The following is a 27,020-nucleotide window of genomic DNA, read 5'->3' as shown; positions in this document are numbered from 1 at the left end:
GTATCAATTTTCCTCTTAACAAAAGCCTGAATCACAACATTCTGTTTTCATTAAACTTCAGTCCTGTGAGTTAGATAAGCACAGATTTCAAGAGTATTTAAATATATGTTGAAATCTTATCCTTCCGCATAAAGCAAGCAGAATATGGAGGTTATCAGTTCTGAAAGGAAACACATTTTTTGACAAGTCTTCACTAGAAATTAAGATATTAAATTCAAATCCTATATGACTTGATTCCAAATCAAAACTGTAAGTGATGGCGTAAGAGCCCTTAATGTCTACTCAGGACCTGCCAATCCAAGGCCTTAAAACACAGAGTTAGGTGTGGAAGTAAGAAAGTGGGTTGTTAAGGCCACCTTGAGAGTACAGACCCTCCAATTTTTAAAATACTGTGCTGGTCAAACAAAACACAACTCTGGGGAGAATTCAGAGTATGTGCCATGAATGTGCAACCCCTCTTCCAGCACAATAAATGAACTTCAAAAACCGGAGTTCACACTTGGATGTTTCCAGATTAATTACCTCAATGTCCAGTACAATTCTAGAAATGAACCAGGTACAAATGCTTGCTGATTTAACAATATAAAACAACAGCCTCTTTAAATACTGGATACAATCGCCAAATAACCAATCTACTTTTGAAGGCATAGAACCATGTCGGTGCTGTGCTGGATGGAGCTCGTTCACGAAGGCTTGGAGGGAATTGCTGGCTCCATCTATCTCCCGCTCCAAGCTTCATGGCATCAGATGGGTAGCTGCAGTCAGCTGTGGTGAGAGCATTTTATACCACAAACATCAAGGAAATAGTACCCAACAGGTCACTTTTCATTAGAATAAGTTGCTAAACAGTTACTAACACTGGATTGCATGCTGGACATGTAATCTCATTTGCTGAAATACACCGAACCAAATGTCTAATTAGTGGTATTACAACGTTTTAAAATATACAAAGAAAAATTAAAAATGAGGATGAATTCATACAATTGGCTAATTTAATACAAACTTTAATAACAGCATCCTTTACAAAGTAAACTTTAAAATTATCTAGGGCACAAGCTATTGTCAAATTGGAAATGTCTCACAAAACAGGAGTCATTGCCATGCTTAAGGTCTCTAGTTTAAAAGATGCCCCACTAATGACCCACTCATTTACTTTTTATACTTTAAAACCCTAGAGAATAAGCTGTACTGATTTCATCAAATTATGAATGGAACCCAAATGAAATGACTAATTTTATAAGGTACATAATACAGAGAAAGTAACTCTCTTGAAATTTCAAGGTTTTTTCTTTTTTTAATCTGACTCATAAATGTGGCTGCATTTTATTCCAATGAAAGACTGTATTTGCTTCCTCAGAGCAAAAGCCTTGTCATGAGTTTAATCTCTCAATGTGTTATCTGAGTCCACTTTAAGGATTATATAATGAAAAGCATTTAGCAAGCTTCTGATACACTGAAAGGGCTTAAAACACCCCATAATACCATCACTATTATTATTTTGAAGTCATTATTTTAAAAAATAAATATATTCATAATGGTCCCCTAGGTTAATTCCCCAACTTAAGTCTGGGATTGTAAGAGGAGGCCAAAGATGGAGTAAGCCATGCAGTGCGGGAGCAGAAAACATGGCCCAAGAGGCAGGGCCCAGGGTCACCCACGATGAAAGCAGAAAATTATCTCAAGAAAGCACGTTTACACTACACCACCACCAACAGCAATGAAGCAAGACTTTGTGGTGACCACTTATCCTAAGCCACCTTTTAAAATGTCACTGTGACTTCAAAAGAATTTCAAAATATTTTGTTTAAATGAAAAAAGTAACAGCAAGGGTTCTCTTTAAAAATAAACTGTAAAATCTCGTTGGGAGATTCTGAGAAAATTCAGAGGAAATCTTTTTCTTAAGTAGACACATTCCTTTCATTGTACTAGTTGACTTCCTAGAAGAGTTACTTTTGTTTGAGGAATCTATTTGTGTGTGTGTGCGCGCATGCGTGCAGCTGAAATTCTTTATTAAATATGAGATTAAGAAACTATTCTTCATTTTGAAGTTTTCTTCAGTAAGGTGAAGAAAATCAAAAATTTTAAATAGCTATTTGATAATCCCCCAATTATATAATCTCAAAGTGGTCAGAATAGTAAATGTTCCCAAAATAAATGCCAATAACTAAGAATCAGAACTTGCAATATCCTTTCAAAAAGGAAATATCCACCAATATCATCATCATTGAAATAGTTTCAAATAGAATTAGAAAAACATTAAAATGTTTGCAATTTCAACTGTAATTTCAATTTGTCCCCCAAACAAAAAAACCTTAAAAGTTCAGAGAACAGTAAGCTTATCCTCCTACTAAACACTGTTGTTCCAGGAACAAGCAAATTTAAAGTGTAGTGCATAGTTCTCAAGGTATGGCCTGAGGACCCGGGAGAAGGTGGGAGGAGTCCCCCCAAACTCAAAGTAGACACTAACTTCATAATACTCAGATATTAACGCCTGCTTCACACAGGATTTCACAAGAACACAGAGGACTTTTCCAGTACCCACATGCCATGTGATACACAAAGAACCACGAGGCATAAGGGGATGAGAATCCCACTACTTCTACTAATAGATATTAGAGATATGAAAATGTAAAATAATGTCCTCTAATTAAACTTTTTGGAAAGTCATTGTCATCAACATGGCATTTATGTTAACATGTAATGGGTTGAATATTATTATTATTACTGTTATAATATTTAAATGAATAAACAGGTTTTTTAAAAGTCTCAGTATTACAGTAAATGCTGACAGATACAAGCTACCTAAACGAAAGCTCTCTGGGGATCTTAAAAAAAATTTAAGTTATTGTCCTGAGACCAAATATTTCAGAACTGTTAGTGTTAAGGTACAAAAGCGGTCAATCACTCACCATTTTACCAATTTAGAGCAACTGCACCAAAAAGGATGCACCTGGGTAACTCACGGATAGAGAAACTATATACTCCTTCACATTTACAGAAGGAAATATTTTAAGGAAGAAAGTGATTTCCTAATCTCTATTTTCACAAAGAGAAGATTAGGTCTTTAAACTAGATCAAGAAAGTTTGCTACCCTAAAAGGAAAATTTGTCTGAGCAAAGACAGGAGAGATTTGATTCAACCAGTAAGTCGGAAAAATTGAAAACTTTCTCTTTTTGAGCACTCAAAACAATATATAAAAAATTAGAAGCAAATATGAATATGAAAAGCCTAACAAAAGTTGATTTAAAGCCACATCAATCTGGCCTCCTTCTTAAACTAAGCATTTGGATTTTATAAGCACTCACTTGAAGTCAGTAAGAGGTCCCAATTAATCACAAGCTTCAAAATTTACCCAGGAGATGTCTTTAAAATTATTTTAATAAAAATTGTTTAATTTACTTATTTCATAGATGGAGAGTTCTGGTAGGTTATTTGGGAAATGACCTACAATTATGTAGCTTTGTACATATGAATTGACTGAGATCCAATACAATCTAAAACACAGAAATTTTACCTCCATGAAAAAGTACTAGAGGGAGGAGAGCCCAAAAACAAAGTCATTTCAAGTATACACCAACACACACCTAGACCTTTGCAGGATCCATTTAATTCTCAGAGAAGAGGCACACTGTTCAGAAAAGGGGCAGAGACCTCCCAGTCATTTTACTTAATCAGAAGGGTTCAGATAAACCACATTCAGTTAGATACAGAGAGCAATGTTTTAACAAGCCTGAAATACTACATAGATTTTAATATATTCTTCTAGGAATTCATGCAGTCACCACTGAAAAAGGTATTCAACATGAATGCAATGTTTGAGGAAACTGATGTTCACCTATTTCAACATCAAAGCTTTAAAATTATTTTGATCATTACAAAACCTTCAAACATGTATTCTATATTTGTAAATGTAATGTCACCTTTCTTGATGACACAGAGTTACAACAGTAGACAAATATCAGAAGATAATTTAGTGATGTCCTCTTGGCTGGGCTGTCTGTCCCTGGATCATAGTATTTTCTATCTCCTTCCTTTTAAGCCATTACATCTGACCTGCTAATATGCTATGGGCTAGAAAATAAAATAATCAAAATTTCACATAAAACAAATGTATGAGTCCTGAACATACAGACTTTGTGACTTAGGTGAGTTGCTCTAAGCCATTTTTTAAAAAAACCGATTCCAAGTTTCTCAGTTGTGTTCCATTTTGAGGAGACTGCCAGGTTATCTCTGGGTGAGTGAGGCATTACTTAACATAAATATTTAAACAAATTTATCTGAATATTAACAAAAAATACAACTAAAAGATTAGTATCTTTGTCATCTTAATCCAAGTACTCTATAACTTTGGCTGGGTTTCCAGTTCCTTTCACCCCAGAAATGAACATGAACAAATGTCCTATTAATAATATCAGTTTGTCCAAAAGAAACAAAAAAACAAAGAAACTGAAGTGCAATGGTATCACAGTTAATGCATGTATGCTTCCGATACATTCAAAGACAATATTTTTTTTTTAAATCAAGTTAAAATAGGTCTTTTGCAGTCTGAGAATTCAAGATACTTTAAAAATTTGTAAATACACATGCATGCAAATTTATATATACAAATGTTCACAAAATTAAGTCGCAAAGAAATTAGGAGGATTATGGTAAATCTGATAAGCTACATTTAAATGCTTTACCACTGACATATTCCTGAATATAGATAGCAGTCATAGTTTCAATAAATTTTCTACATGGCCTTTTATAAAATTTTCTCTTTTAGACATAAAAGTTAGTCACTAGAAGTCTTTTGAAATTCTAATTTAAGAATTCAAGATGTTCTCAATTCACTACTCATATTTAAGGCCACTTTGGTAAAGGCATTGCAGCAAGAACACAAAAACAATAGCATATTTTCTAATATTTATTTTTTTCACCCGCAAACTGTAGCAAAACATGATCAACTTTATTACGCAGACAGGTATCCCTCTACATTTTTAAAGAATTTAGGCATGTATAAATAGAAGAGCTCTTTAGAAAGGAAAAATTCAAGAATGAATAAAACCTTCCAATTTTGACTTTGTAACTTTCTAGTAGCAATGGTTAAAATGATTTTAGGTCATTCATTCCAAGATATATGACAGCACCTTAAAAGTGGCTGATCTATTTCCCCAGTAACATTTCTCACATAACAATGTGTTAAAGTTACAAATACTGATATGCACAAATAGCTAATTTCTAAGAAAAATATGTACAGTACTGCAGCATAATGAATGTGGTATCTGCAATAACTTAATATTAGCCAATTTTTAATATACATGATACCGCTACCTTTTTTCTGCCAATTCACAGGTTAAAAGGTGTTACTGGAGCCCTCTGTTTTGCACATATTACCTGGTGTTTAATACACAATGCAGGCTTTTTAAAGACTTCTCTTGTGTTTAAAGCTAAGATCAGTGAAACAAGACAACAGTGCAAGAGGCGGAGAGATGTACTGTGACCACATAAAAGTTCGTTCCAGTAAAGTGTCTATATAAGGCTATAAGAAAGGATTGGTTGATGAGCTTCCTGTTGGAAATTGTCCTGTTGGTGCACCGGTCTAAAGGAAAACATAAGACAAAACAACAAAAAAGACAAGTAAAAGTGGTGTGTGTGGAAAAAAATGAAAATAATAAAATTCATTTAATTAAATCTTGCTTTAAATAGTATTTAGGTTAGGTATTGTTTTGTAAGTATTACATTATAAATATTGGCAGTAATTCTGACTCATTATGACTACTAAAAACATACTATAATAAAATTATTAGGTGTCAGGTTCTGTGTTGTCTCTTTTATACTTATTATTTCATATAATTCTTATCCACGAGAAGGGACTTGGCCCTAAAACAAATTAAATTTATGATTCAAACCAAATCTGACTCCAAGACCCCTTTTCCACATTGTTCACTGCTGTATAGGTTCTCGTAAATGCATTATTTTGTTAGGAAAACAGGTTAAGTTTCATGTTATGAAATAGTTTATTTACTATCAATGCTTTGATTTGCAACTGATTTTGTTTAAGTCACAACAAGGATGTGGCTGCTATGATGTGTGATCTAACTACGCCATAACTCTAAGAATACCAAACAGCATCTAGGAGCTACATCCTGCTTTTCCTAATTTTAAAATGACATGCAACAACTTGTAAGTTATTTAAAATAGTATCTCTCTTACCATAAATGGGTTACTAGATACTCCAGCAGCTGCAACTTGACCAAAAGGGGTCACCACTGGCTTTGTTTGTCCAAATGCTGCAAAACCTGCACCTTGTATGAACAAAACCATCAATTATAACTCAAACCTTTGAAAGACACCAGACACAAAGTTTCATAATGAGTTTTGAAGGAATCTGACCAGAAAAACAATAAAAAAAATATCAGTGTTAAATTGGTGGGCCTCATGCTTTTTCAAATGCCAGAAACAAATTTCTCTGTAGCATGTTTTAAAAGAGCTTTCATTCAGTTTTCCAGAAATGTTTAATTCCAATTGGTCTCAGCTGTGAACTGCTGACATTCAAAGGATTTACCAGATGAGCTTGTGACTATTTCAACGAGGCTGTGAGAACAACACAGTGTGTTTCTGTGTGAACATCAGGAAAAAATTTATTGTTACGGCTTTGTGAGGAACCCTATTTCCAAATTTTACTTAATCCCTGACTTTTAGAAAGAAAATATATAACTGTAAATCAAGAATTATCTTCAAATGTATGGAATTCAGACTTAGCAAATGAACAAAATGGGTTTAAAAAAAAAAAACCAAACTGGTCAAGTGAATCTTCCTGAAAACAAGTAATACATTCTAACCATAATATAATTGCTTATTTAGAAAATTAATCTATCTCATTAAAAAAGAAAACTCCTGGCACACAAGCAATAGTTTGCTGATATAAAACAAAAAACATACTAGATCTATTAAAGTTTTCTTCAAAAGTCAAGAAGCATATTAGAATATAGAAAGTAAGACAGACAAGACAGACAGTAGAGATTCTGAGATAGAAGTAGCAGTCTTAAATCTAATCTGGCCACAAAAACTAAGTCACTCAATTATCTGAGGCCAGTAAACATTCAGTAGACAACAATACAGCATCTTTAGAGAAGTCCTTTTGTCCAAACACAGGATATGTAAAGGACCCCATCAGCATACTTACACTTAGCCTACATCTTACCATTAGGCTGTTGAGAAAAAGCTGTCTGTTGAGGGAAAGCTGCTTGGGCTGGGAAGGCAGGCTGCTGGAAGCTGCCACTAAAACTGGTGGGAAGACTATAGGGTGCAGGAGTACCGAACCCCGCAGGCATGCTCATGGACGCAGTGCCAAAGGTCGCCGCTGCCAGGAGAAAAGAAGGTAGATAGTGGTTTTGTTTCTCATACTCAGTATTATACAAAAGACATCATTTACCTTGAAGAATATTAACATGTACATTAAAGACATTTTAAATCCCAAAACTCAGCCAAGCTACTAATAAGTTTCAGTGCTATGCAGCTTAACACAGCCTAAAAATCTCATTCTTCTGAAAGCAAATAATTGCAATGAAACAACAAAGCTATTCATGGAAATCATAAGAAAATTTCTCAAGTAATATAAAGTTCAAGTCTAAAGAGCAATCTACATAGCCCATCGTCATGCAATTCACATGTATACTAGTATACATTTTTGCTTTTAGCTTTGATTTGCTATATATAGTAAAATAGTCAAAATTTAATTTCACCTACTAAATTTTTTGCCACAATGTTAATATGTGCATTCCTGAAAATAAAAATTTCAAGCCTCTGCAAAAGAGTTCATTAAAAATAACAAGGCTTATAAGAGAAATAGGGTTAGAGGCAGGTTACTCAAAATCTATACAGCTTCCTACCTAAAAGTCAAGAAAATGGGGGGTAGTTCTAATACAAAAACACTAACAAAATTAAAATGACATGTTAAATTCCTAGTAAATCAACTCCAAAATAAATATATGGACTCCCACTCCTTTTAGGGAAGGTAAATGAAAACTGCTTTGAATGAGGGATAGAAGGAATATCAGGACTGCTAAATTACAGAAATGAAGGCAAAATGCACAGATTGAAAAGGAAACTAAATAAACATTCCTAAAATAGAGAAAGAAAATGAGAGAACTGTGTTTACTACTGTACTCTTCCATAAGTGGCATGTCTAGCCACTATTCCTCAGTGGACCAGTTTTCCCATACTTGGGAAATCTGGGTGTGAACTGTAGCTACTCATACAGTATGCAGCTATGGTTCCCCCCTGGTATGACTACTTATATACTAAAATGCATTAGAGAAACACATGTAGTGGCATTACATTACTTATTGCAAGTGAACATTAAAAACAACATTCCAACTGTATGTTTTAGGAAGGCCTCAGTGAAATAAGTGTCCTTTTTAATATAAAATATTAGCAATTAGTAAAATACATTTAGCAGGATATATCAAAAAGCAATCTCTTACTTTAAAAAAACTACCAACTTGATTGCATACTAAAGGCACAGAAATTAATACTGAAGATATTGCTTAGAAATACTTTAAGGAAAAAAACGTGTTACGGATGTTGCCCAAAGTTCTACATTGCTAATGTCTGTAACAATGCAATTTTCCCAAAATGAACCTAATTAGAATAACAACTTTTTTTTTGTGTGTGTGGGACCCTTGCCAGTGGCCGGGGAACGAACCGTTGCTGCAGAGGCTGCGGGCAGCCTTGCAGCCCAGCGCTCAACCACTGGCGCCACCAGGGGAGGCTCTAGAATAACAACATTTTTAAAATTGCTTTTTTATTAATGATGACAAAAAAGGGAAAACAAGTCACTGGATAGCAAGAGAATTAAAGGATAAGCACACTGCAAGGGAAACAGGAGGGTTTCATAACAGACAACAAAGCACTGACATAACTTAGACAATTCACTTTTTTAAGAAAGCACTGAGAAGCAAAACTTGGATACAGTTAAGCAAAACCAAACTCCATGAAATAATATGGTAAAATGGCTTGGTACATCAAAAAGGTGTCACTCAACATATTATGAATTTTCAAACTCAGGAAAAATAATCGAAAAAGCTATTAACATTCTAATGTGACCATGGAGGTAAGCAATAATGCTTTTCGGCATTAAAACATGAATCCCCACAAAATTTTTTCATTTAACTTTAAATACAACGTAATCCCAATGCCACACATCCATGCCCACTCCATTTGAAAACATGGAAAAAACTTAATTCCACATGCAGGGATCGAGAACACTAGCAGAAGCTTCCACAAGCAAGTAGACAAATTGCCACACAAATCTAAGTATTAGTTGTGGCCACCTACCAAAATGAGCGTGAGGAAACACTTGAGAATGCATTGCTCCAGAAAGGAAAGCCATAAAAAGACCAATGTCAATTAACTTATGGGTAACTATTGTCAAATTTGTTTCATTATAAAGTTCTAAAATGAAAATGTACTGTTACATAGTGGATAGCATAAAAATACATAATAAGAACACTGAAATATATATAAAGGGGAGATAAGAATAACAAATAATGAAGAAATATTTATAAAATTCATTTTAAAAATAAACAGCAACATTTCTTTTCATGTATAGATAGAACTGTAACAAAAAAAACTTTGTAGGTCTCACCATTCACATCCTAAAATGCTATTCACAGGGCCATCTAAAATTACCTGGCATCCACTTCAGCATTTAAAGTCAAACCTTGGAAAGAGCATCTGATTGTTCTTCAAACATTAACTAGAAATTTATAACAACTCCAGTGAACTCAGGATTTAGGGTAAAATTAGTCAATGTAGTTCATTAGAAAGTCATGCAATGTGCTCAGTTTAAATGTGCCTGCGAAGAGAAGAAAACTGCATCTTTGCATAGATCTTACCTGGCATTAGATGAGGTCAAAGTTATATATAAATAAGTTTAATAGAAAACAAATTTAGACTGTTAGTTCTAGAACCGTTCTATTTTAATTGTGTTTTAACCAACCAGAGTGGGATTATTTATTTTTATTTATTTATTTTTTTTTTGGGGGGGGGGGGACCCTCGCTGGTGGCTGGGGAATGAACCGGCGCTGCAGAGGCTGTGGGCAGCCTTGTAGCCCAGCGCTCAACTGCTGTTCCATCAGGCGAGGCCCCAGAGTGGGATTATTTTTAAAATATGTGCCCTTGCATTTTTAAATGGCATACTTAAGCAACTAAATTTGGAGGGAAAGAGAGAGAGATCAGAGTGGTTCCGGGTTTCAGTTCTATCATTTTTCTAACTTTAGGAAGTTACTTAGTTTCTATAAGCCTCAGTTTCCTTATCTGCAAATGGGGCAGAGATAGACAGGGAATGTAGTGGTTACTTTGCAAAACTGCCATGAAGATTAAAAATTAAGCAATTAATTTTAAAAGTGATATATACCAAATACTCAACGAATAAGTATTTTCTTGGTAACTTAAAAGTCTGAACGCTTTACATTCGCCTCCATTCTTAAGAGCACACCCAAGGCTCTGAGAGGTCCTACATTATTAATACTAGTTATATTTTATTTATCTCAGAATTTCCCACATGTATCTGGGCAAAGCACCCTTTTCCATGGAGTACTGATAACGACACTTCAGGAGAAATGTTCGGCAAAAATTGACATTTAGTTAACAGTGACTGCTGTCCACTATTAACCACTGTAAGACAGTTTGCAAAAACGATGCCCTCTTACACTCACTCCCAGGCTGCTATAAGAAGTTTGTGTACTATTTTTAACAGTTTTGCAATATGTAATTCACACATCACATAATTTATCCACTTAGCAAAATATTCAATGTAAAGGCTTTTTGAGATAAAATTCACATATCAAAGAACTCATCCACTTAAAAGTATAGAATCAATGTTACTTAATATATTCATGTTTGTAAAATCATCATCAGAATCTAATTTTAGAATATTTTCATGCCCCCTAAAAGAAATTCCACACCTATTAACTGTCACTTCCATTTCATCCCTTCTATTCCCCGTCTCTATAGATTTGCCCATCTGGCATATCATATAAATGAAATTATGTCATTTGGCTCTTTGTGACTAGCTTCCTTTACTTAGCCTAATGTGTGTAAGAACACCCAAGTACTTTGTTATTTTTTATCATCAAATAAATTCCACTATATGGTTATACTATTCCTGGTTTTATCCATTCATCAGTTGACAGACATTTGGGGTGTTTCCATTTGGGGGATATTGTGAATAATATTGCTATTAATATTTCTGTATAAGTTTTTGTATGGATATATATTCTCATTTCCTTGGGTATATTCCTGAGTGGAACTGCTGGGTCCTATGATAAATCTGTTTAACTTTTTTAGGAGCTACTCAATTGTTTTCCAAAGAAATCACATCATTTAGCATTTCCAAGAGCAACATTATCTAGTATCTAATTCCTCAACCTTTATTATTGTCTCTTTTTGTTTACAGACATCCTAGTAGACATGAAATATCTCACTGTAGTTCTAATTTACCTTCCCTATTGGCCAATGATGGTCAACATTTTTTCATGTGCTGTATAGCTTCTTTGGTGTAATGTCTACTCAAATCTTTTGTCCATTTTTTTTTTTATTTGAGTTGTCGTTTTATTAAGTTGTGAGTGTTCTTTTTATATTCTGGATACAAGTCCCTTAATAGATACATGATTTCTAATTTTTTCTCCAGACTGTCCTAAAGTTTCTTTTTTTGTGTATTAATTTTAAAAATTTTACTGTCTCTATTGGCTGCTACAAGCACCCACTGCAGGTTCAAATGATAGAGATATTCAAAGATCCAAGCACTAAGCATATACTGGGTGAGAATGTAAATCAGTTCAGAATCTAGAAACAAAATGTCCTAAATAGCTCATGTAACTTTCTATTTAGGATTCTATCTTTGCTTTTCCTCATCTACACTCATCACTTATCCTATCAACACTCATTTTCAGAATGTTAGACAGGTAACATGATACTGAGTACTTAGATATAAGCAAGAATATAGCACATGTGCTCACTCATAATATTTCAAACAATGTAAAACTAAATTAAAAATATGGAGGCTAGGGCTTCCCTGGTGGCACAAGGGGTTAAGTCTCAGCACTATGAAGCTATCAGTAGCCAATGCAGCATGAGTTCAATCTCCACCAGCGAGTTGACCCACATGGCACAGCAGATCTCTCCTATCTTGCCTGCTGCTCCCCTCAGCAGTGTATTTCAGTCAATTTGCCTGTTCTGCTCCTCAGTCTCTCTGGTGAATCCTCTCACCGCTCTCCCCGCCCCCCTGCATCTCTGGCCTTCACTCCAGCTCTTGTATGCATAAATAAAATAAATCTTAAAAAAAAAATGGAGGTTATATACTGTACTGGAATTGAAACAGTGCTGATCTAGATCAGTCATTAAGTAAATCTGAATGCTTAAGGCAAATTCCTTAACATCTTCACAAGTAAGGTTCCACCTACATAATAAAATAAGAAATGCTGGGCTAGATGCTATCTATAAATTTCTCAGTTCTATATTTCCTTTTTTTAAAAAAGGATTGATTTATACATACAAGAACTGGGGTACAAACCAGATGTGCGGGAGGGTGAGAGGATTCACCAGAAGCAGGTGAGACAGGAGAGGTCTGCTGCGCCATGAAGGACCCTTGCCAGCCGGCCAGGGATCGAACTGGTGTTGCAGAGGCTGCAGACAGCTTTACAGCGCGGCGCTCAACCACCTGCGCCACCAGGAGAGGCCCTCAGTTCTATATTTCTATTCATTCATCATTCGTTAATTCAAATGAATGCTAGGAAATAAAGCACCTGGAGAGATGTAAAAGTTACGAGAGAATTTCTTAATAGAAAACTACATTAACTCTAGTAATTACATTTGAGGGTTCAAGAGCTCTGAGATAAAGAATTACAGACTCTTAACATTGTATCATGGTCTTAGATCATATTGATTAATCTCCTAACAAAGATTTTTAACATGGCTGGGTCTCCCTGGTGGTGCAAGGGGTTAAGCACAGCATTATGAAGCTATCCACAGCCTCTGCAGCACAGCACAATTTCGATCACTGGCTGCCGAGGGAGCTACCCACATGGCGCAGCAGACCTCTCTTAGCTTGCGCCGCTCCCCTAAGAGTGTATTTCAGCCAGTCTGCCTGTTCTGTTCCACTCTCTGTCCTGGTGAATCCTCTCACTCCCTGTACCTTTGTCCTGTACCCCAGTTCTTGTGTGCATAAACAAATAAATCTTTGAAAAAAAAAAAAAAGATTTTTAACATGGTAAAAGGAAGATAACGTCTCAAAACTTTGTAAATGGGAGGGGGGGAGGGGGGATTAAAAAATATATATATACATATTTTTAAAGATTTATATTTTATTTATACAATAGCTGTGGTACAGGCCAGGGGTGTGGGGGGTGAAGAGGATTCACCAGAGACAGAGTAGGTTACAGTACAGGCAGAGGGACCGAAAGCACTGCTGAGGGGAGCAGCAGGCGCGACGAGAGGTCTGCCGCACCATGTGAGTATCTCCCTGGCTGGCTGGGAATCGAACCTGTGCTGCAGAGGCTGCGGACAGCTCCACAGGACTGTGCTCAACCTGCTGCGCCACTGGGGAGGCCCCTAAAATGTATATTTTTAAAAATGAAATTATCAATAAAACTTTAAGAAACAAAAAGTATTTCCTAAAGAATATTAATTTTGATGATATAAAACATTAGAAAGTCTTAGGCATAATGTATTTAAGTATTGCTTGTATTTAGATTTAACAAACATATGTAGTGAACACTTATTTTGATTTAGTTAACTCAGTAATAATCTAATAAAGGTGATAAAGGTGATGAATTTAAAATAGTTTCTAATACAAAAAATATTTTACCTTGAAATAAAAACTGCATGGAGGCCTAGGCTATTATTAAAATTATTTTTTATCATCTGAGCATACAATACATTTTGTTATTTTATACCCTATGAAGAACTTCAATTTTAAAGGACCTACATACTCTAAATAAACAGAAAAAGTCCTTAACACTAATGACAGAACCATCTCAGAGGTGCAGTCATGAAATGAACAGAAAAGATTTACCAACTATAATATGACCACACAAAGGACATGCAAAGTGTTTGGCAACCTCTAATTTTCACATAACCTTGTAAAAAGGGCAATAAGGCTCAGAAAAGGTAAATCACTATCTTAATCAAGGCATAATTTGAGTTTCCACTCTACAGGTGTTAAATGGGGTTATGATAACTATAACATCTCAACATTACTTTGCAAATAACTTTAAACATTTCTCTCAATAAATGTGAATATATCTCCCTATTACCTTTACTCCATTCATTAATACATAATATGCAAATAGCTTTCTTAGGATTCAAGTAACAAATACTAAATCAGGATTTGAACACAAATATGTTTAAACTCAAAACACACAACTTTTCTAAGCCTGTTTTCTCAGCTGTCAGGGTTATTAAATATTTATGTGATGAGTGTTAAAGGATTAGGTTTGAAAAATATGTAAAGACCCATGTGCTAAGAGACATTTTACAAATTCATTTTACCACATCAAAATAATATGCTAAGTAACAGAAATTTTACATATATCACAACTGCATAGTACAAATGCTTTTGTCCAAAACACCATCAAAATTAAAAATAATCACTAATTAGGTATATTTGAATTAAAAAAAAACTTTTAAAAATGAAATTATGTGTTAAAATTTAAATACTTAATGAGTTGGCAAGATACTCCTAGTATCATAATTGTTAATCTTACCAATGACAAAGAGATTTGTTAATGATTACTAATTCTTAATGGTGCAGGTTTAATTGTAAAGTTACAAGTAGCTTCTTTCAAGACTTCTCATCAATATATGCTATAAATGAGTTTAGATTTTAGCTCTAAAATTACTGGGACACTTACAACAAAACAAAGCTAACAAACTCTAGATCAACAGGCACTGAGTCACAGCACATTGACTTGCTGACACTCAAAGGCACTGGCAAACAGGGCTGGTGTTTTAGGTAGCAAGGTGAAAAGTCAAAAAAGTTCAATACCAGAAAATTAGCTGTCTTACAGTATGACCCAAAAAGAAAAGAAGAGACAGGATTACAGTAGATTAAGAAAAAGAAAAAAAACAAAACAAAACCCAAAGAAAACACATTCAAGTATTATACCCCAAATGACGACTGAGTCCCACAATTTAAATCTGCAACACTTTAAAAGACATGTTCTGGAAGGTCTAATAATCAAGACCTCTTGTGACCTTTTGTAATTCCATGAAGAGGAACAAAAGAAACAAAGATAAAGATCTTCTCGTAATTTTTTCTATTAAGAGTGAATGATTTACAAGCAGTAATTTTAACACAGACAACGAACGACATAAGGTAGAATCCCTATGCCCAAGCCCCAGCTCCGTCCTAAATGCCCTGTGTGACCCTACGGGAATCTTGTCACCAGGCCTGAGTTCCTGCACCTGGAAAATGAAAGTCTGGCTGGGGTTGGGGGACCCTAGACAATGCCAAGCTCTTTCTCAACATTCAATTCCAGAATTACAAATTTTGTCTAGTCTTTGTTTTGCAGAAAATTTCTATGTAGTTTTTGTCTTTGCAGACAAATTCTTCCATACATTTCCATTCACTTCAGTAAGAAAGCAGCCTCATTTTCTGATGTTCTTTCACATGGTGTTTTTGTAATAAATACTTTTGCCAAAATTTACTGTTCTGTATTTCCTACCTGTTGTGCCTCTGGCATTAGTCTGAAATGGATTTGTAGATGATACAGAAGGTCCAGCAGCAGCCACAAATGGATTCGTGGAAGGCGGAGCTTTAAAAAATTATAAAATACACTATTAAATTCCACTACTTTTGGATTTAATTACTCAAAACATTTGATTCATAGTTATGGAAATAGAAACTAGAGCTTCTGAGATTAAATCACCTCTTTGACTTTCTCTAATACCCCTAAGAAAATGCTACACAATATGCATTTGGGCTCTTTAAAAAATACGGTATATATTTAGAAAGACATACCTCCAAATGCAGCAGGCACACTTGAAGAAGCAGGCTGTGTCTGTGCAGAAGCACCCACTGGCACCGTTCCAAACACATTGCTGAAAAATGAAGAGTTCATATAAAAAACAAAAACAAGTATAATCTATATCTACAGGGTGGCCATAAAATGATAAAATATCAAAGCAGAAAAATTATTGAGAACTTCAAAGGAAGACTTAAGTATGCTATTACAAAGAAAATCTTAAAAATATTTAAAAGTAACAAAAAGCCATTTTATGCTAACATAAGTAGTATTTTTAAGGACAAATATATTTTGCAAAAAGAAAAGAAACTTAATGAGGAAACTAAAACACTATTTGATTATTTTTGCAAATTCCTTTAGTGGCTGGATTAACAGAAGACCAATCTGGTGTGGCACGTTATTCAGGTTGAAGTCCTTGGAGAAAAACTGGCTTCACATACAGTCACAGTTGAACTGGAGTATTTCAATAGCTGTTATCAAATAATTGCAGATATTTTCTTTGATAGCATAACAGAAACAGTGAGCATTTCCTAAAAGTTAGTTGCAATGTGGAATTTGAAACCCTATCCGTGAATTTTTCATTCTCCATTAAGGTAACATCTGTGAGGCATTGTGAATGAATCTTTTAGTGATTTTATATCACTTAGAAACACTTGATGCCGGGCCTCCCCAGTGGTGCAGCGGGTTGAGCGCAGCGCTGTGAAGCTGCCCATAGCCTCTGTAGTGCAGGTACGATTCCTGGTTGGCCGCGGAGATTGACACATGGCGAGGCAGACTTCTCCTATCTCGCCCACTGTTCCCCTCAGCAGTGTACTTTGGTCCTTCTGCCTGTTCTGTTCCCTGCTCTATCTCTGGTGAATCCTCTCAACCTCCTGCACCTCTGGCCTGTACCCCAGTGCTTGTATAAATAAATCTTTTTTTAAAAAAAAAAGTATTTGATGCCAATCTTCCAAATGTTGACAGACTTCCTTAAGCAATATGAAAAAATCACATTCATTAAAACATATGTCATCTGAAAAGTAATGGGAAGCTGATATGGTCATACTGGATCAATAAATTTTCCAAAATTTTACTAATTGCTGGAAAGTTATTTTCTTTAAAGTGACAGAAAAATGGTCCAAATCTGAATAACAATGATTTTTCTATTAGTCATATATTCAAAGAAAAATGTTCCATAAAACAATTCGCTGATTCATTTCATAACTCATACAACCACACAAGTTGATTTTCCTCTAAATAGTCATCAGATTTCAATATACAGTATTATCTGACATGTACCTTACTTTTTAACACATAGAAAATTAAGGAGACATATTTAAAGGTTAAAGTTTAATAAAATTAAGTTTACTGAATTAGCAAGAACACTTATAAGAAAAACAATCAAGAATATTCATAAATAAAAGGAAATGCACAGTAGTAAGGGATATAATGGGTATTCAATGACCACTTGTACACCTCAGTGCCATGCCTTGATTTGTGCTAAGGTGCCAAGAAGTTCTACCCGCCACTGCTTTTGCTCAATCAACACAAATTTCAATTTGTGCAAGTACAACCTCTCAGAAGGATTATGAATAAAGTTTTATTAGCCTCATGAACTTTTTCTCAAAGGGTCTCAGGTAACCAAAACATTTTGGGGACCACTCATGTGCTCTCATGCAGCTATCAGCAAACTCCTGTCTGTGTTCTCACACTTTACAACAACCTTTTTATAGACTGCTATTACGTATGTCTAATGTAAGTAACACTCACTAAACAAAAAATATATACATATTCTAAATTTTATTCTTTGGATTCAATTTTTCCCATCTGTCACTGAAAATATTTATTACTAAAGAGTCCAAATAGTGAGCACTATAATCCTACATTTCGCTCTAGAAAAGGAGCTAGAGAGAAATAAAAGGTTACCAGAGTAACAAAAGATGGGAAAAATTCAGGATGAAAAAGATGGGTAAAACGCTATATAGGTAAGACGATCTTGTACTTCTAGGTTGGTTCCCTTAAATCTAAAATGAAGTGGTCACAACTAAAATGTGTTAAGACTCTCTGCTGCCAAGAATTCCTGTATACCAGACATACTGGAGAGGTACGCAACAGATATGACTATCCATAAATACCAGTATGACACTGAAGAGATATGGAATTTGCTAGGTTCTGGCATAATCATTTCTAAAAATTTTTATTTACAACTAAGGCTAAACACAATAAGGCTACAACAGACCACTATTAGGTATGTCTAATGCACGTAACACTAACTAAACAAAAAATACACACTCCAAATTTTATTCTTTGGATTCAATTTTTCCCATTATGTCACAGAGAATATTTATTATTAAAGAGTGTTAAAACTTCGTGACTGAAAGCTGTACCTAATAGCTTGACTGCTAAAAGGATTCTCTGCTGAGTATAACTATGTATATAACAGTCCGTGTTGAGATATGTACATAGTCATAATTATATTCTATGTTAACTAGCGAGGTATACTGTTTCCTTAAATTTACCAAAATATTTATCAATTTCAAAATTATGCCCCAAATACTCATTATTTAAATTATTACTCAAGGTTGGAAAAAAGATTTAACAGCTAAAACACAAAGCAGGAGCACTGGCTAAGACAAGGTACCTGCTGGCATTACTTGTAGAAGTGTATGCATTACTAGAGGTGGCTGCAGAGCTGAATACGCTGTCTAGTTCTGCCAGGGCTGCATACTTGTCTGAAGATGCACTTGACTGACTGGGAATCGAAACCACAGAAGCAACAGGAGCTTTACCTGTGGTCCCAAAGCCACTCCCCTGATCACCACCTGTGAACAAACAAAAACAAATTAAACCAAACTTCAAGTTATATTTTCAATTTGTTATCAAGCACAGCTGCCATGAAATACATATACACTTAAAACTGACTGGAGCCAAACAAATAAATGGACAAGATTCTAGAGTCTTATCTAATAAATAATCTAAAAAATAATGGACAAAATTAGCTAGACATATCATGGCATAAAGACAGAATACTGGGGCCTCCCCGGTGGCGCAGAGGGTTGAACACAGCACTGTGAAGCTCTCCGCAGCCTCTGCAGCACGGGTTCAATTCCTGGCCAGCCAGGAAGATACCCACATGGCACGGCAGACCTCTCCTGCCTTGCCCGCTGCTACCCTCCGTGTCTTCGGTTCATCTGCCTGTTCTGCTCCCCACTCTGTCTCTGGTGAATCCTCTCACCCTCCCAGGCCTCTGGCCTGTAGTTCACCAAGTTCTTGTATAAATAAAAAATAAATATATTTTTTTAAAAGACAGTATACTGTTTCTATAACAAAAAGTAAGACTCTGTATTGACTACATATTCTACATAAAGAAGAAATGCTCAAAAATGCTACATTAGTATATCCACGATAGGTAGATTTCATTCCAGTGAACATATAAATTGACAAAGTGCTGGATTTAGTATGAACAGCATTTAATATGAACAGCCTATTAATATCATTTCCCAGGTTTTTTTCATGGAAACATCACCATGTATTTACTATGTAACACCATGTATTTACTATGTAGTAAACACCATGTATTTACTATGTAAATACATAGTAAACACCATGTATTTACTATGTTCCAGGGACTGTTGTAAATGCCTTCCATCCAGTAACACAGTAATACAAAGTCATGATTCCAATGCCATTACCACCCACATTTTGGAGATAAGAAAACAGGTCCACAGATAAAGTCACAGAATTCAGTCTGACAGCAGACTCTTACTATTCCAATGACACAATGCACTGAGAGGCAAAATATTGGCCTTAACATCAAAACTAGTTATAAATATATATTGTAAAAGCCATAGGCTTTAAAAGGATAAAAAAAAAAAAAAACACCCAAATTGTTAATAGAAAATAGTTCCAAATGAATATAATGTAGAAACCACCAAATAACCCTCCTATTAGCGCTAGCTATTAGTAGGAGTTCTTGGCCCTTTATGGCCTTAGGACAGTAAAGCATACTTTCTAATACAAAATTAAATCTGCCAATTTTTTTTTAAACTATTAAGTTTACAAGTTTGTTTCTATGCCTTCAGATTCAAAATCTACCAACTAGACATGGATATTTAGTATACAAACAAATTTTCCACACAACTAAGCATAATATCCTCAGATTTTAATGAATACAATCAACTTTAGAGAACTATTTAATAAATGAATTTGCATTTGTTTTGTTTAAAGGTGATACCTTGCCCAGCACTGAAGATATTGTCTAAATTGGCAAGTGCCGCATATTTATCTGCAGTCTGTAGACCAGCTTTATTCATTGCAACTTTACTAACAGTTGATGCTGTTTGATGACTCTGGGTAGTACTGAAGGTTCCAAAATCAGCACTGGAGGATTTGGGGAAGTTATCAAAATGAGCAAAATTAGCATTTACTGATCCAGCATTTCCACCTGTAACAGAATAAATAGAACACCTGAAATTTCTAGACTTTTCCCAATATACTGATAGATTTTATAATTTCTTCCTAAATTAAGCATCCTATAAACAAATCCTGCACTCCTAAAATTAACAACTGGCATATGGCACTAGCTTTAATTATTTACATATGACTTTTTATAATTCTCAAACAGATATTCAAAGGCTCTGACAACATAAAGGTTAACAAGTTTCTATCGGTAATTTTAAGTTTCTATGGGTAACTACCTATCCAAGAGTGAAAAATTCAATTCACAGGTGAACAACTCCATGCCACCTGGTTTGAGACGGTTTACTTCATAGAACATTCCAGTTATATACTAAGACCTTTCATGATTTCTCTCTAAACAAACTCTGCAAGCAAGAAGCAAAATATCTTACACAGAAGCATTTGTAGCTGCAATGGAGACTTTGTTGACACAACCTTAAAATCGAAATTTAAAATGTACTATTTTGATGCAGAATTTCTTAAAATGTGGTGTTTGAGCTTTGTACTTACTAGTTCAAGGAATAAAAATTATAGTACACAATATATAATTTAAATATTATAGCTTTTTTTTTTTACTTTATAGAATACATTTAACCAATGGTCACGGTGGTGTATATCTTCCTAATATAGTCTGTTCTATATTCTACAGACTTCCCTAAAATACTACCAAAAGACTAAAGCCAGTGTATTTCATTCTATGCTTTTGATCCTACATTTGATAGTGACTCTACTCCTAAACATTAGTTTCAGCAATCAAAATAGGATATACATGTGTCTACATATTAAGGAGACTGCACACAAGTATTTTTAGAACAGACTGTATATACCCCAACTAAAATCCACAAACAACTTTCATCAATTTTTTAGACATTCTAAAGCAAATATATACAATAAAAATCCTTTCAAGAATTTAAAATCATTCTTTTCAATTAAAGTTAAGCACAATATGTTTGTGTTTAAAGGACTGTGATCTATTACAAGTAGCTGATGAGCAAGTAGCTTAGAACATACTAAGCTTTCAAAATTTGTATGAAGGAATTTATTTCAAATAAAAAAAACCTCAATAATTAAATCAAGTACTTATTGTATACTGTGTTCTCTAAGCCTGAATTTAGTAATAGTGGAGAGGAAACATGAAAATTTATTAAGAGCTATTATTAAAAGATGGTTAGCATTTTCTAAGTGAAAATACCAAGAAAGATAGCATAAAACATACAAATTAGTAAAAGATGCCTACTTGACAATAGAACTTACTGTTGGTGGCCTGGAGAGGAAAAGCTAAAGTAAGTTCACCAAAACTGCAGCTAGATGAAAGCATTCTAAATGCTGGACAGCAGAGATTATATAAATGATGAAATTTAAAGAAAAAAAAATTGAAAGAAAAGGCTTTGAGCTAATACACAGAATTAAAAGTTGAAAGACAAGTAATCAGACAAAGCGCTAAACAAAGGTGCTCTAATGAGTTTCTGAAGACAACAGTGTGTGGGGAGGAGTATTCAATATTTAAAGAACAATTTCTGCACAGAAAACTACTTCGAAGTTTAATTGCTAAATAATATACTCTTGATTAATAACATTTTCTTAGTCCTGTTGTTCTAAAAACTACTTATATTTTTTAGTTCAATGAAAGCAATCAGATAGCTTCATTCATTCAGAACCTAAATTAATGTATTCTGTGAATCTAAATAAAATTTAGTTACTTTAATTCTTCTATATATAGAAAATTTAAGAAAGTTTCATGTGCAGGAAAAGGAGTAGGTGTTGTGAATTAGACAACATATCAAGGAGTTCAGACAAACAAATACAGAAGAAAAAAAACAAAAATGTCAGGTTTCCCCAGAGCTTTGTAAGATAAACTTTTTAAAAATCAGATAATTAAAAAATTTAAGTTTAAAGTAATGTTTCAAAACTACATCTAATTAATCTTGTTTTATTAAAAGTAAACATTTAAGTGTAATGCTGGAGAAGCTCTACCTGTAGTTTGGGGCTGAAAAGGAGGGTGACTTGCTGTGGGGAAACCTCCAAAATTACTCGAGCCACTAGACTGTCCAAATGCATCAAAGTTTGCAAAATCTGCATTTGCAGAATTCTGAGCTGTAAATGGTAAGGAACAATAAATGTTAATGAATGTGAAACTATAAATGAAAACTATGACAAATGAATTTAAGCTATTATGAAAAGTTTCTATTATCTCATGACTTACTTTAAAGAGGATCCATTAAGAAATCAGATTTTAAATCCTGCCAGTGTTTATGCAAATTACATGCCATTTAGTAAAGGGTATTCAGAACTTTCCAAAAATGCTTTGTACAACGCCAAATTTATATACAATACCCTCTGAGTAACTTAGAAATAATAACATGACTATTAAAGGAAACTGAGTTAAGAGCACTAAATACATGAATTACAGTAGAACAGACAGTGATGTAGGATACAAAATGTGTTCTGAAAAATTCAGATGCAAAATGGTAATGAGTAACAAGTGAACCTAAAATACTGATATAAAGGTGGCTTAATTACATTAATATTCCTACTAGTTTATTTGGAGTTTACAAATATGGCATAAAATAAAGAAAATTTAAAAGGATATAACCAAATACAAAGAAGATATTCACACTGTATTAGAAGCCTACCATTGTGGAGCATGTATTAAATTTTAAGAAATAATGAAAACTAGTAAAGCTTATAATTGCACCTCATACTCACTGGAAAAGACCAACTGGTGATTCCCAACTGGTCATCATATAAGAGCAAAATTCTAGGTTTCCCTAAACTTAATAATTTTTTAAAGGTGGAAACAGATGCTGGGTAAGAATTTTACAGAAGATAAAGTGAAAAGGGAACTGATCAGTGATGAGTTAAACAAAGCATGTCTAAAAAGATGGAGCAAGGGTAAGTATCATCAACACAGTAAAAGTTACTTTAAATCTTTTGCAGGCAACCCTACTTCTAGGAAGTTTTTATAAAATACAATCTTGCAAATGAATGAGTATGGCTAAACTCTAATAGGTAGACAATGTATCTTTTGTAATAATGAAAACATTAGAAACCCCAAATGACCAGTTGCGTTAAATATATTATAGAACATCATATAATGGAAATACTGCAGCCATTTAAAAAATCATGTAATGCTGAGGCCTATGCAAAAATGTATATGACAAAATAATATGAACAGGTTAATAAATTCAAGATACATTTTCATATAAAGCCACTAGACATAGTATATGTGCATAGAAAATACATACTTTAATTAACCTGCAGTACAATTTCACCTAGGTAACATTTTCTTGTTTGTATAATCTGGTTTTACCAAGCTTTTGCAATGAGTATGTATTCTACCCCAAAGAAGTTACATAAGCAAATAAATTTTTCCATTACCAAAGTAACAAACATTTTTCTAAGGAAGAGAATCAGGAAAATATATAGTATTTTATGTAATTACCGTTTTGCATGTCTGAAAGGGTCTAACAATACGGAAGAAATACACCTAAAGTGGACTTCATCTTACTAGAGACTGTTCCACCTCCCTTGAGTTCTCATGTCTAGCATTTCTGAAATGCAGGATGTACTATCACACACAACACTGCTCATACTTTGTTCTTGAAAAACTTTTAAAAACATGTTTGTCCTATCTCTCAAACACTACACAGAAGCACCTAAATTAAAAAGCCTGCTTACTGCTCGATTGAAACAAAGTAAGTGTATTTTCCAAATACAGTGCAATCTTTTGTCCTTCTTTTTACCTAATATAATAAAATTTCACTTCTTCATAGGCTGAAATTTTGCTTTCCTATAATGAAAAAAAATCGATGAATTTAAAATTTCTTTAAAAATATTTTATAAAAAGTGTCTATAGGAATATGAACAATAAATAGACATAAGTTTAAATGGTTATTACCATTTAGTATTGCTTGAGAACACCAGTAAAGTAGTACACTTGTTCCATGAAAAGGGAATCTGAAATCTGACTCAGAGTTCCATCCTAACCTAAGTAACTGTACAGCACTGGAAAACTCCCTTAATTGTTCTGGCTCTACCAATTTTCTCACTAGCAAAACAAAAGGATTCACTAGATGATCCTTATTGCAAATCCACTGGTTCTGCAGTATGTCTAAGACTTTGAAATACTAACCCAAGATGAAGAAAACTCTTTTAAAAGACAAAATATACTTGTTTAAGACCAAATATAGACTATAGAAACAGCTCAACTATAAATCAAACAAATTGACAATATGATACAGGGAATTCTCAAATTTTGAGTGGGCTATTTTAGAAAAGGCAAGTTTCTAAGTTTTTTTAAGCAATGCAGTTGTACATTTGAGAACAAGAAATGGAACACATTTGCCCTTGTACAAATCAGAATTAGGTCCATAGTTTTATCATTTATAACTTCATACATTTATAACTTGTATGAGTATATATAGTATATAATCATAATGTATATAGCACTTAACTTAGATCTAGAACATGCTAGGGAGAGAAAAATAAATGCCTTGTATGTTTCAAACATCTATAGGGAAAGAAACATTTCAAAACAATTAGGTAAGTCTATCTTATCAAGCTAATAGATTTCCAAACAGAACACCAAACTAAACATTAATGAAATGCCTACACATTCTTGCCAAAGAGGAATTAGTGATACTTCTACCAGTTCTTATTTGCAGACACTTAATCTATTCCTTGTCTGCAACAACTGGTTACAGAAATGTATACAATGTGTGTGGTCTGTGAAAGCTTGCATGTTTTCCCTGACTTTTGCAGGGCACTCCACTTTCCTCTCATTATCGCAAAGATGTGTAGGTTAGATTGGTAAGTGCATCTAAACTGTCCCAGGCTGAATGAGAGTGACTGTGTATGAGAGACGCGTCACCTGAGATAGAACGGCCCCCAATCCAGGGTTAGCTGCCACCTTCACCCCGAGTTGCCAGGAGAGGCTCCAGCAACCCTTGAAAACTCAAATAAGGAAAAGAATAAATGAATCATTTAACAAATTACTGGTGAATAGTGTTTTAGGTCTCGAAATAGAAATTTGGTAATGCTTCCGTGACCAGAAAATATGCCATAAAAACTTAACTCTTCATTAGAGCTGACCTTTGAACAATGTGGATATGACCTGTGCAGGCCGACTTACAGATGATGTAGACTTACAGTATCAACACACACAGTACCATTCTGCAAATGTACTTACTTCCTTATGATTTTCCTAATTTTCATTTCTCTAGTTTATTGTAACAATCCAGAATGTGATACATATAACCTATAAAATACATGTTAATTAACTGCTTATATATAACTGGTAAAGCTCTGGACAACAGCGGGCTATTGGAAGTCAAATTTCAGGGAAGTGAAAGTTCTACCAGGATTTTCTGACATTATGGGGGTTGGTTAAACTGTTTATCAATTAACCTATGGTAAAATTGGTTCCATTATTTGTTGTTTCACTTGCAGTAAAGATTTCCAAGACCCTACTGATAATGTTAAAAGAAGACTTACTGTGTAAAGTGTGACCAAAAAAATCAGTTATATCTTACAGTTGGTAGTTTCTGTGATGTGTGCACTACCAAACAAAACTACCACCACGTTCTGTAAGTAGATTATATTTCTGACTATATGCGTGTTTCTGTAGATTACTTTTCCTGAACACAATAACGAACCAAACAGACACATCCACAAAAAAAAATCATCTCAGCTGGATGTTCAGATAAAGGAGAAACATTTCCAGCTTTTAAGTGATTAATCTATCTACAAAAGAACATTTCCCTACAAAACAATGCTAACCAGATTGGCATATCTAAATTTGCTATTAAAGGTTCCATTCACTCCATCAATCTGTTCAGGAGAAAATTTTCACCTAACATTAATGAGACAGAGAAAGAACTTCCGGGTAAGAATTGAGTCATCAATGACTTTTTGACATTGGTTTACACCTAAAAACTAAACCAAGGTAAAATGTAGAAGATGGTAACTCTATATTTGGAAAGGAAAATACTTTTATTAACCTCTTCTTACAATATACACATATACTTTGTTCTACTGGAATTAAACAAAACAAAAAAGTGATTTAAGTAGTGATTCACAAAAAAGAACTTTAAGCTGTAAGACAACTATTTCCTGGGCAGTCTTACCTAATCTTCATTATTGGTAACTATTTCCTCACAGACTCAACTATCTTACCATTTCTATCACACTGGAAAAAAACAAAATAGTTAAGAACCCCTATCTCCTATCAATCTTTGATAAAATTATAGCTTTCTTTTTTTTCTTTACATTTTCTACAATAAATAATACATATTTTCAAAAAACACATTAAGGAAATCACTGAACGTATGAATGCAATCAAAGTATAAATTAGTCTGTGTAGTTACAGTGAATAGCCAAACTATGTTTGGCTAACATGGCTACACAGAAAATATGTTAAATTAATTTCCTGACCTGTGAATACTCATAAATTGCATTTACAGATAAAAACACATCGTGTACATCTAAAGCATGAAAACATGTAAGAGTGAATTTTACAAAGTTTACAAAACTTACAAATATTTGAAATATTTGATTCTGATTTATTGGAATTCA

At 34.1% G+C, this 27,020-nt stretch overlaps 1 protein-coding gene across 5 annotated transcripts in view; it reads right to left on the bottom strand.

Moving 5' to 3' along the window:
* Positions 1–5,521: 5,521 nt before the first annotated feature.
* Positions 5,522–27,020, bottom strand: part of AGFG1 (ArfGAP with FG repeats 1) — a gene marked incomplete at both ends in the record, with an annotated part of 70,707 nt that continues 49,208 nt past the window's right edge. Inside the window, 9 exons of one of the 5 annotated variants that reach the window (XM_084230188.1) lie at positions 5,522–5,581; positions 6,196–6,281; positions 7,187–7,345; positions 15,711–15,800; positions 16,007–16,086; positions 18,631–18,811; positions 20,224–20,433; positions 21,702–21,773; positions 22,422–22,541. In XM_084230188.1, coding sequence (XP_084086314.1) covers positions 5,522–5,581; positions 6,196–6,281; positions 7,187–7,345; positions 15,711–15,800; positions 16,007–16,086; positions 18,631–18,811; positions 20,224–20,433; positions 21,702–21,773; positions 22,422–22,541 — 1,058 coding nt within the window. Of the gene's footprint in view, positions 5,582–6,195; positions 6,288–7,186; positions 7,346–15,710; positions 15,801–16,006; positions 16,087–18,630; positions 18,812–20,223; positions 20,434–21,701; positions 21,774–22,421; positions 22,542–27,020 lie in introns of all 5 variants that reach the window. The other 4 variants (XM_084230189.1, XM_084230190.1, XM_084230191.1 and 1 more) reach the window with 4 other exon arrangements.

Source organism: Talpa europaea, assembly GCF_964194135.1.
Source record: "Talpa europaea genome assembly, chromosome: 1".
Lineage (NCBI taxonomy): Eukaryota > Metazoa > Chordata > Mammalia > Eulipotyphla > Talpidae > Talpa > Talpa europaea.
This window is presented reverse-complemented; position numbering and strand designations above follow the sequence as displayed.